At 36.5% G+C, this 12,799-nt stretch overlaps 1 protein-coding gene across 1 annotated transcript; it reads left to right on the forward strand.

The window, feature by feature from the left end:
• Positions 1-462: 462 nt before the first annotated feature.
• Positions 463-1,873, forward strand: LOC110782527 (zinc finger protein GIS3). Its single transcript, XM_021986695.2, has one exon. It carries the CDS (start codon positions 566-568, stop codon positions 1,397-1,399), a length of 834 nt encoding a protein of 277 aa, XP_021842387.2. The 5' UTR covers positions 463-565; the 3' UTR covers positions 1,400-1,873.
• Positions 1,874-12,799: the final 10,926 nt, after the last annotated feature.

Genomic DNA, 12,799 nt, shown 5'->3' on the forward strand with positions numbered 1-12,799 from the left:
ACAACAAATGTTGTGGACTTGTGGGTGGACTACAGTTTAAAATTGGCATAAAACTAGAAAGTTGAAAACTATGCAACATCCAACTGTTCCTTACTAACTTACAACAAGCACTAGCTTCATAGATTTACATGATGAATAATTGGCTACTCATCAACTACTACGGATCCAAGTATATAATATACGGACTACTCTACTTGATTGGTTAATGCATTATACGACAAGCTAGTGTGCTTGGAGGCAGGCTCCGATTAAGTAATATTATACGATCATGTAATACGAATTGAATTGAAGTACTTGGTATATGTCTTCACCAAAGGACAATTTTTTGTATTTTATTATTGTAATTTCAGGTGAAGAAAAAGCAATACTAAATTAATTAAAGTATATAGGTAATAGTAGTACGAATTAATAATTAAAAAAGCTTTGTTATTTTGTATATATACCCCCATATTACATGCATCCCCCACCTCTTAGTCTTACACTTACCTCTCCTTTTTCCAAAATTTTATTTTTCTATCCCGATCACTTATTATTTATTTCAATTATCTCTCCTAGTTCATTTTTGATGGCGGAGCTTGATCACTTTCAAAGACATAATAAATCCATCAACAATAATATTATCATTAACAATCATGATAATAATACACCAACACGCTTAAAATTATTCGGGATCAACGTATCATCTAGTTTTGAATTAGATCAGTTTGAGGAGGTTGAGTCTTCGACTTCACCTCCTTCAAAGTCGTCCACCACCACCGGAGTCAGGGGATCATCCCCTGAGTCCGGAGGTGGTGAAGGCGGATTTTCTCCATCTACAATCGGAGATATCTCGAGGAAATACGAGTGTCAGTATTGTTGTCGAGAATTCGCCAACTCGCAAGCGTTGGGTGGTCATCAGAATGCCCACAAGAAAGAGCGGCAACAGCTAAAGCGCGCTCAAATGCAGGCTACTCGAAACGCTGCGGCTGCTGCTGCTGCCGCAGTTTCCTACGTTCGAAATCCCATTATTTCCGCTTTTGCCCCTCCCCCTCACCTCCTTCCGGCATCCGCCTGTGGGGCCCCTGCAGTCATGGTTGCGGGTCCACAGTTTACGTCATCGTCGCCGCCTGGTTGTTCTTCCTCTTGGGTGTACATGCCACGTGCTTCCATGCCTCCTCTCCACGTGTCGCACGGGTGTGTGTTCCCATCTTCAGGATCCAACGGGGGGAGTTTAGCTCCGCCGAGGGGTGCACCGGGGCTATCGTATGATGGCAGTGTAGTAGATTTCAGTACGACGTCGTTGCCTAGGCAGAATATGAGTAAGGTTGACGCGCCTTCTTTGAGTAGGTTTAGCGGGCCTGGGTTTGATGATGGTGTCGGGCTTGACTTACACCTCAGCCTTGCTCCTGCTGGTCCGTGATTAGTGGAATCCGAGCATGAAATGAAATTAAACAATTTGTAGCAATTTCTTTTAAAGTTTAGAGATTTAGGCGGAGATGTGACTTTGTGAACTAGCTTCGTAATTGTCCCATCATTTCTTCGAGCACCAACTGTGTTATGGGTTATGTGACAAACTTATCTCAGATTTAGCTCGGATTGTAATCCAAATGTTAGATGTTATTCCACTTTTAGAAGTTGGATCATTGTATATTTTTCTTTTACAACTTTAAATATATTTATTAATTTTTTTCAGTTATCAAACATATTTCTAAATTAAGAGGAATGAGAATGATCGACTCCTTTTTTCGCTATAAGAATAATCAATTTTATTAATACTTCACAATTTGTATTCTACGGAGTAATAAGTTTAAGTTGTTGTACGTATATCATTGTAGCAGTGGAGTTGTAACCGTATAATTGACATAATTTCATATATTGCTCGTTCGTACGCCAATTTGGCCATTATTCAGCAATAAAATAAATTATCTTACTTCTGAACAATAAAACAACTAAATTATATAAAACACACTTTGTATAGTGGTTATAGACAAAAGCGGATGAATTGGAATAGTGTGAAGTTGGAGATAAAAGTAGAGCATAGTTTTTTTTTTTTTTTTGGTTCTAAGTAGAGCATAGTTACAACATATCGATCAAGATGTAGGTGTTGTTGCGATCGAAAAAGGAAATAAAAGGTGGAACAACTTAATATCCATGGCGTATTTCATAAGTTTAGTGGTACGTGTGAATAAAAAGAAACTCTGAAAAGTACTCTTCAGCTTTTATCAATATAACTTTTACCTAATTTGTTGGTAAGATTATTTCCATTTCTATAGCTTGTAAAACTCACGAGAAAATGAAGAAATCAAATCAAAACAATATAAGTACTTCTCCTAATTACATGGAAAAATAAAATAATCAATTCTCACATACAGCCGATCCAGGCAACGTACAACACTATATATAGATATAGACCAAATTAGGCAATTTTAGTAATTTGGAAAATCTTACTTATTTACTATTTCCTAGTTTAACATCTATACCTAGTATTTAAAAAGGAAGACCACATTTTATTAGATGACATGTGTTAACACATTTGATTAGACACTACAAAATAATCATTTTATAGAGACGAGGAATTTCGTCTCTATATAGTCCAGATCCGTCTCAAAATGATGCTTAGAGACGGATTTGAGACGAAAATAAGGCGTCTTTATAGAGAGCGTCTCAAAACAATTTGAGACGGAATTCTTGCAAATCCATTACAAATTTGAGACGGAATATTTGAAACTCCCAATACAATTTCATCTCAATTTTAATTTAGAGACGAAATTTAGTAATCCGTCTCGATTTTGAGACGTTTGTTGTATCCGTCTCAAAATCCATCTCTAATTGATGCATAATTTTGTAGTGAGATAACACGTGTCATTCATTCTTTCCTCCATCAATTTGGCTTTTATTTTATTTTTTCTTTGTTGTTTGATATATTATACAACTCCAATCGCCTCTTTCACTCCATCTTCCTCATACAACATCAATTCATTCAACATTTTTCACTTCATATTCCCGATTAACACTCAATATTAATACACTATTTAATTTATGTATTATTTCAACTTTTAAAATTTACCTTTATTTAAATCATATATTCTCTCTAAAATCACAAGCTCAATAAAATTTGAACTTAAAAAGATAAACTAAATTCATAATAACCACTACACAACCGCCCGTTCTTTAAACGGGCTCAAAAGCTAGTTTACTATAATTAGGAAACGAGTAGTATTTTGGTATGTATGTAACTCTAGAATTATTTAGACTTGGAGATCAAGTATAATTCCAGTAGATGAGGGGGTCTAGTATAGCCGATAAAAGGGGGTTTAGGCGTAGCTAGAAAATAAGAGGAAAAATACTTTGGTGAGAGGAATAATCAATAGAGGGGTTATTGTATATATTATTTTGCAGGAACTTAATAATACGATATTATTTGAGGGTATGAATTCTAAATTTCCTTACAGGCACTTGTGTCTTTATTATTGTTCTCGCTATTTGTTTTACATTGTATTTGTAGCTAGGGTTTAATTTGTTCATAATCGTTCGTTGCACGCGTTTGGTTAAACTGGTATCAAAAGCTAGGTTTAGCCATGCAACAATACTACATTTTTAATCAAATGTGACGGTTTAGGAAAGGGTAATGCAACACCTCACATAGAATCGTTGCAATAGATAGGGCTAATGCGGCGGTTTTCTATATAACATGCACATCATAAAGTCGGGCTAATGTAACAGCTGTGATAAACCGTCGCAATAGGTTGTCTAATGCATTGCCTTATTAGGCTAATGTAATGGTGATAGCAATCGTAGGGGTTTTTTTTTCTTTCATGGCACATTTGTATTTCCCCTACGGAAGGATTTGGAACTCTTGTATGTTTTTGGATTTCGAAGGAGTCGCCACCAAACAATTTTAAGGGTCCCGTTTGGAAAGACCAAAATTGACTCTATGTAGGATAAGGCATTGAATCTTAGAAACGGATGGGTGAGATCCGGCAAGGGAACGAGATGCTTATTCCGCGAGCCTTAGAAATTGCATTCGAATGCATGGCATAAAACATTTTCGAATAACCCTAGTCATGACACTATGTGGGTTTGAATTTAGATTTTGAACAAATAGAATTTCTACTTTGTATTGTGACCACTTCACTTTAAAGTTAATTTTAGGGAGCCTAAGACCGGTTTGTCCAAGAAATTATCTTTTTTAAGTGTGGTGTAACCTTGCATTTTGTTGTATTTAGCATGTGAGGTGATGAAAGCAATAAACAAGTAAAGCAACATCACAATAGAAAATAAATACATAATTAGTAAAAATACATCACCACCTAGAAAAGGACTAGGTGGGAAACCACATTTGTAACACCCTAATAATTCCTTTCTTTTTATAAAACATTTTCCAACTTAAAACAAAGGAATTACCAAGATATTACCGCCACCGTGATAACGGTTAACGCTATTTAACAGAATTACCCAGCGGAAATAACTAACTTTCAAAACGTATTAAATAGTTAATGGTCAATTAACAACTTGGAACCACTAAGGCCCAAAACCAAAGTATTAAATCATTTATAATCCATTAACTATAGTTCAAATAAAGTAAGTAATAGTCATGACTAGAAATGAAATAGAGTTTATAAAATACGGAAGAGAAACAAACTCTCAAACACGATTCCCATGATAACTTCTCCCGCAAGTTATCTCTACAAACCTGCTTTATTATAATCTACTCCCCAACAACGCAAATGCAATGATGGATCATCATAGGGTCATTAAGGCGAAGGCCATGACCAGAAGACATGAAGCACGAAGTCAGCAAAAGCTGAGTACGAACAAGCTAGAATAACATTCTATCCTAACATGCTTCACTCAACGAATTAATAATCCACATACAAAAGCCATTTAATAAGCAAGTAAACATGGAGATAAGACTCGACACTTGACACGACTCTTAACTCACAGTTTAATAATGAAGTAGCTTCGAACGGGTAAAATAAAGTATTCTCAAAAGGAAAGAAAAGGGTGATGGGAGCCAACCATACACCAAATAATTACAAGTCGCACTCCTACTGTAATACCTCGAAATTTTAAACTCGATTTATTAAAATTAAAAATATTTATTAACTTGATTTCGTTTTAAATAAATTACGAATAATCGAATTTCATTATTTTAATCGTTTTTACGATTTATTTTAAACGATAAATTTATAAACTGAAATTATTTATTTTTCGAACATTTCTATTTTTAGCAATTTCTGAAAATTAAAAACAATTTCTGAATTTTGCCAAAATTGTGAATTTATTAAAAAAAAAAAGAAAAAGGAAAATTCATTTTCTGCTTTATTTCCTTGCTCCCCACGCTCAAACCAGGAAGTGAAAACTTCCTCTCCTTCCCTCAAATCATGCCTCATACATTTCCTTGAGCCCCAAGGCCTTCCCCCTTCTAGAATCATTCCAAAATTTACAAATTCCATTCAATTTCTGATACATTTCAATACCAAAATCAATTCACAAAACTGAGAAAATCATCCCCCTTATTCCTCCAATGAACCACCACCACCAACAACAACCACCTCAACCACCGTACACCACCATTACCACCACCATTCGCAACACCCCTAGCCACCCAGACCACCGTCGCCCCACAACACCACCGCACGCACCACCTCCTTCCCTCTCCTTCCCCTCGTCACACTCCCCTGTTCTCTCCCCTGCTTCCTCCTCCTTCGCCCCACCGCACCAACACCACACCACGCACCACCACGTCCAGCCACCTTCACCACCTTGACAACCAACTACTACCATCGCCGCACCGCCCTGCTCCCGCCCAAAACCACCAGAAACACCCCACAAAAAACTCCCTTGATTTCGCCCAATCGTACCCCTTCTCCCTCCTCTCTCGCGGTTGCACCGCCCAGATACCACCACCTCCTTCGCCTCCGGCGCGGGTTCGCGTTGCTGTGCCACCCAACTCAGCCGTCATCTCCTCCCTTTCCTCCTCCTCCTCCGTGCTCTGCTTCTGTTCTCCCTTCCCTTGCTCGTGCCCCTTATTTCCAGAAAACCAAAAACCAATTTTGGTTGAAGACCTTGTTTTATTTCTCCTTAAAAACCCACATATAAATTGGGCCATATTTCCTTTGGGCCTTTGGGTGAGTTGCAAACTGAATCGCATGTTCAGAATTTCTAATTTCCTTGCCTTAAATTTTGATAATTTATTTATTTTTCCAATCAAATTGTTTATTATTTTTTTTCAAGTAGGAAAAATTATATATATTTAATTTTTGGTTTTACTAAAATAAAGTCAATACCTTGGATTAATAAAAATGGAATTTAAATAATACTTTCATGAAAATCGATTTACAATATATATATATATGTATTTCGATTAAAAATTCGATTAATAATAATATTTTCTTTAAATTTCGAAATTATATTTTATTAAAATTCGTTATTTACAAATCCATTACTTATAAAATTTATGATTTATAAAATATTGATTTTAAAATTATTTATCGATCTAGTACTAATTCAGTAAATTATTATTTTGAAAGAAATTGGACCCGGAGCTCAGGACGAACGACCCAACCAAAATCCTTAGCAAAATCGTGGAAGTGAGGTAACGGCTATTGCTAGTACCCGCAATTCCCTTATAAATGAGATTATGAAATTACAACGTTATGATTGATTTATGAACTGGATGTTTTAACATGTTTTATGAATTGCGGGAAATGAATATGATTTGATTGAATTATCTATTATAATATGATTTGATTTAATTATTTATTATAATATGATTTGATGGATTTATTCTCATAATATGATTGATTGAATTTCTTATAAAATGATGTTTATAAGAAACCACGAAAGAAATGATGTTTTATTATGATCTCATGATCTAAAGGAATTATGTTACTTCAACTGAAGTAAAAAGGCTAAAATGTAAAATTAAACGAAACATGATAAATGAAAGTGAAAGACCTAGTCCGTTTGACAGTATATGTTCACAGGTTACTATTCTCGGTCATGCATGTACCCATGGGGCATCCGCCCATTGAGCCAAGGCTCTCATGTTTTCGGGCCAAGGCCCCATGTTTTATGGACAACGGTCCATCGTGGAAGACGTTCCACCATGTCATACTTGCCGCGGCTAGCATGTGGACCCTAAAGATATGAATGAATTAAATAAAGGACTTTATAAATGTTTTACTATATTCTATTCTCCCTGAGTTATTAAATAAAATGAATTGAAATGAATTTACGTTGCTAGAATAGTTCGTTACTGAGTCTTCGGCTCACCGTTTTTGTTTTCTGCTTTAGGTACTGATGGGGACGACTGACACGAGTAGTGGTGAGGAATTTCACTTTAATATTATCCACCTAGTTTATGCTTACAGTTTTAATAGTTTAATAGTTTTAATTAAAGACTTTTAGTAAGTTATGTACTTTCATTTTGGTATTATAAAGGATTATATATACATTTTGGAGTAATTAATAGCTTACGATTGATGTTTGCCTTGAAATTTCCAAAGGGAAGTACGACAGGTAATGTCCCGACCGAATTAGGTTAATTCCGCTGCTAATTATGCTTTAATAATTGAATTAGAGGTCGGGGTGTTACAGTTTGGTATCAAGAGCAAAGGTTCTGGACCATAAGTGCTAAACCTTACGGGTTTTCGCACGAATAGTATTCATTAGGCTTTAAGTAAAGAATTTTAAGGAATGAGTTAAAAAGAATGTTCTAAAATCTTGCTAAGTTAAAATGAATATGAGTGTGAGTGTAGGAACGGGATCAAAGGGTTTATTTTATATTATTATTTAGCTTCAATCTGATAAGATATGTTATGCAGAATGTCAACCATTGATGCTATCAACGATGTTACCAACGGAGCTCGCAACGAGCATCATGTTCACGATGATAACGACATTACTCACGAGGAGTATGTCCATGTTAATGGCCACGAGGAAAGGATGGAACGATTGGAAAATGTGAGTGCAATGTTGGCCGAATTAGTCCATGATTCTCGGAAAAAGAAAGATGTTAGTAGGAACGAGAGCGCAACGATGTTCAAGAACTTTTCGTCACTCAACCCACCATCCTATGATGGAAAGCCTGATCCAGTTGAGTTCGAGGATTGGATAAGTCGCGTTGATCAGTTGTTTGAAACCCTGCAATGCCCTGAGAAATGGAGAGTTGATTTCGTAGTGTTTTACTTGACGGGTCAAGCAGGATTATGGTGGAAAGTTAACAAGGAACGAAAGAATGGGCCTGGATTTGGTTGGAACGAACTACAGAAGTTAATGAGAGATAAGTTTTATCCACCATCCTTGAGGAAACAAAAAGAAGATGAATTTCTACACTTGCAACAAGGAATAATGAGCGTGTTGGAATACGCAAATAAGTTTATGGAGTTGTCAAGGTTTGCACCAGACTTGGTATCGACAGAACAGTCCAGGATGAACCGTTTCGAGCGAGGTCTGCACCTTAAGTACCAGGATAGGTTGTCCACTCAGAGGTTTACTTCATACCAGGATATGGTTGATATTGCAACTAATGTAGAGCGAGTGGTACTACTTCGAGAAGCGAAGAATGTTGGGTATAAAAGGAGAAATGATAACCAACGCCAAGGAGGAGAAAAGAAGCCTAAACAAGTTTACCAGGGAAATCAAAGGAGGAATGATGGTAATCAAGGAAATAATAGGGGACAAGGATTTCAAGGAAGGAACAATCGGTCGCAAGGATGTGACAAATGTGGAAAAATGAGTCATATTGAGAGTGAATGTCGTGTTGGCACAAATGCTTGCTATCGATGTGGAAGGCATGATCATTACGTTAGAGATTGCCCAAATCAAGTGACGTCAACCATACGAGGACCAGTTCCAACTAACAATGATCGTGGTCGGAACAACAACGTAGGAGGTTCAAGCCGCAACCCACCCCGACCACCGCCAGCTGGAAGAGTTTTTGTGATGAGACAGGATGAGGCAGATGAGAATGATAATGTTATCACCGGTACCTTCTCTATCCATTCTTTAGCAGCCCATGTTCTTTTTGATTCTGGAGCTTCACATTCCTTTATTTCTCCATTGTTTGCAAAATGTTTAAATTTAAAACCATGTTGTGACTTTCGTGCTATGAGTGTTTCCCTCCCTAGTGGAGAAATTGTGAAATGTAGAACCATGTATAAGGATTGCCCTATCATAATAGAGAAGGTGGAGTTCCTAGCAGATTTAATAGCTTTTAACCTATCTGAGTTTGATGTAATCTTGGGAATGAATTGGTTGACTAAGTATGAAGCTAAATTTAATTGTTCGAGGCAAAGTGTGACCCTTAGAACACCAGATGGAGATAGAGTTTCATTACATATATAGGTTAGTAAGAAAACCAACGATTCAAATTGTCCATGCTTTGAGAGCACGTAAAACGATTGAGAGTGGTTTATCTGGTTATTTGTGTAGTGTTATTGACCTAAATACCTCTGGACCTTCCATTACTGACATACCTGTTGTTTGTGAGTACCCACATGTTTTTCCAGAAGAAATACCTAGTATACCCCCACCAAGAGAATTAGATTTCAGCATTGAATTAATTCTAGGATCCACCCCTATTTCTAAGGCACCATATAGAATGGCACCAGCTGAGTTACAAGAATTAAAGAAACAATTAGATGAGTTACTTGAAAAAAGATATATTCCACCTAGTGTTTCACCTTGGGGAGCCCCTGTCTTGTTTGTGAAGAAAAAGGACGGAACTATGAGGTTATGCATAGATTATCGGGAGTTAAACAAGATTACCATTAAGAATAAGTATCCTTTACCCCGCATTGATGATTTGTTTGACCAACTTTGAGGTGCAAAAGTGTTTTCTAAGATTGATTTAAGGTCAGGTTACCATCAACTTCGAATTAAACATGAGGATATTCCAAAGACAGCCTTTAGAACTAGATATGGTCACTATGAGTTTGTTGTGATGCCTTTTGGGTTAACCAATGCGCCAGCTGTATTTATGGATTTGATGAACCGTATTTTTAAACCATACCTTGATAAGTTTGTAGTTGTTTTCATTGATGATATTTTGGTATATTCTAAAAGTAATGAGGAACACGAAGAGCATCTGAGAAAAGTGTTAGATATATATGTTGATTGAAAACCAATTATACGCTAAATTGTCGAAATGTGAATTCTGGCTCAAGGAAATATCATTTTTAGGTCATATTATCTCTGACAAAAGGTGTATCTGTTGATCCTGAGAAAATAAAATCAATTATGGAATGGTCTAGACCAACTAATGTATGCGAAGTACGGAGTTTTATGGGTTTAGCTGGATACTATTGAAGATTCGTTCAAGACTTTCTAAGGTTGCCTTACCCATAACCCGATTAGTTAGAAAGAATACCAAATTTGTGTGGAATGATGATTGTGAATGTGCATTTCAAGAACTTAAGAAACGTCTCACCACTGCCCCTATTCTTACCCTTCCATCTGAAACTGACGGATTTGTAATCTATAGTGATGCTTCCAAGAATGGGTTAGGATGTGTCTTGATGCAAAACGGAAACGTTATAGCTTATTCTTCACGCCAAATCAAAGTTCATGAACAAATTACCCTACCCATGACCTCGAACTTGCAGCTGTTGTTTTCGCCCTCAAAATTTGGAGACATTATTTGTATGGAGTTTCGTGTCAAATTTTCACCGACCATAAGAGTCTTAAGTATATTTTCACCCAAAAAGAACTCAACATGAGGCAACGTAGGTGGTTAGAACTTCTTAAAGATTATGACCTTGATATTCAATACCATCCCGGAAAGGCTAACGTTGTTGCAGATGCATTAAGTCGGAAGTCTCACCTAAATTCTATCCTAACTTTTTCCCGAGTCAACCAATATGATCTACAAAAGATGGAAATTGAGTTTATCATGAAAGGAAATCCTTGTTTGAATGTGTTGGTAATGAAGCCAACTTTGATTGATGAAATTAAGGAAGCACAATGTAAGGACTTGAAATTAGAAAGAATAAGGAGTGAAGTGGAAAATGGGAAGTCACCTGGTTTTGTCATTCAAGAAGATGGCACGTTGAGGTTTCAGGGAAGATTATGTGTGCCAAATGATGAGAAGTTGAAAAAGAGATTTTTAGAAGAAGCTCATAGTTCACCATACTCGATTCACCCTGGAGGAGATAAGATGTATAAGGATTTAAGACAAAGGTATTGGTGGAGCAACATGAAGCAAGAAGTGGCAGAATATGTGGCTAAATGTTTGACGTGTCAGAGAATCAAGATCGAGCATCAAAGACCAGCAAGTTTGTTGCAACCTCTGGATGTGCCAGAATGGAAATGGGATTCAGTTTCAATGGATTTTTATCATAGGTTTACCAAGATCAACCAAGGGAATGAATGCTATTTGGGTTATTGTTGATCGATTAACGAAGTCAGCGCATTTCTTAGCAACGAAGAGCAATTCGAGTTTAGATCAACCTGCTGAGCTATATGTGAACACTATAGTGCGATTGTATGGAGTGCCAAGTTCGATTGTTTCTGATCGTGATACGAGGTATCAATCAACCTATTGGAAAGAATTGCAGAAAGCTCTTGGGACGAAACTTAACTTCAGTACTGCATTTCATCCAACGACTGATGGACAAACAGAACTCACTAACCAAATTGTTGAGGATATGTTGAGAGCTTGTGTTTTGGATTTTCAAGGAACGTGGGAAAAGTTTCTGCCTACGGTTGAATTTTCGTACACCAACAGTTATCAGGCCACCATTGGTATGTCACTGTACGAAGCATTTTATGGAAGGAAATGTCGAACACCATTATGTTGGAGTGATATCGATGAGGCACGTATTATAGGACCAGAATTGATTCAAGAAACTACTGACAAGATTTGTTTAATCCAATCAAGAATGATGGCAGCGCAAAGTAGGCAAAAGAGTTATGCAGACCAACGAAGAAGACCACTAGAGTTTGAGGTCGGAGATCACGTGTTCTTGAAAATTTCGCCAACGAAAGGAATAATGAGGTTTGGTCAAACGGGAAAGTTGAGCCCAAGATACATCGGGCCATATGAGATACTAGAAAGAGTAGGTGCAGTAGCATATCGACTAGCTTTACCAACCAACTTGGAAAAGGTGCATAATGTGTTCCACGTGTCGATGTTAAGAAAATATGTTCCTGATCCTAGCCATGTGATTACGCACGAACCCTTGTTATTGCGAAACAATTTGACTTACGAGGAGAAACCAATTGAAATTCTTGAACGAAGAGAGAAACGACTTAGAAGCAAAGTAATTCCAATGGTTAAAGTCTTGTGGGCCAATCACTTGACATCTGAATCTACATGGGAAGTCGAAGCGCAAATGAGATCGAAATATCCCCAGTTATTCGTTTAGAAACGATAAGATGTATGAATTCTAATATGTTATCTGAATGACTGTGTTATAATATTATTATTCCGCCATGTTTGTATAGCGAATAAAACAATTAAGTATGAATTGTATGATTTCTATGAATGGCTAGTTCGACTGAGCTCCAGTTTCGAGGACGAAACTTTTTCTAAGGGGGTAAGAATGTAATACCCCGAAATTTTAAACTCGATTTATTAAAATTAAAAATATTTATTAACTTGATTTCGTTTTAAATAAATTACGAATAATCGAATTTCGTTATTTTAATCGTTTTTACGATTTATTTTAAACGATAAATTTATAAACTGAAATTATTTATTTTTCGAACATTTCTATTTTTAGCAATTTCTGAAAATTACAAACAATTTCTGAATTTTGCCAAAATTGTGAATTTATTAAAAAAAATAAAAGAAAAAGGAAAATTCATTTTCTGC

This window comes from Spinacia oleracea, chromosome 3 (genome assembly GCF_020520425.1).
Source record: "Spinacia oleracea cultivar Varoflay chromosome 3, BTI_SOV_V1, whole genome shotgun sequence".
NCBI lineage: Eukaryota > Viridiplantae > Streptophyta > Magnoliopsida > Caryophyllales > Amaranthaceae > Spinacia > Spinacia oleracea.

Coding starts and splice junctions, on each gene's coding strand:
- LOC110782527 (XM_021986695.2), top strand. CDS start 566: ATGGCGGAGCTTGATCACTTTCAAAGACATAATAAATCCATCAACAAT.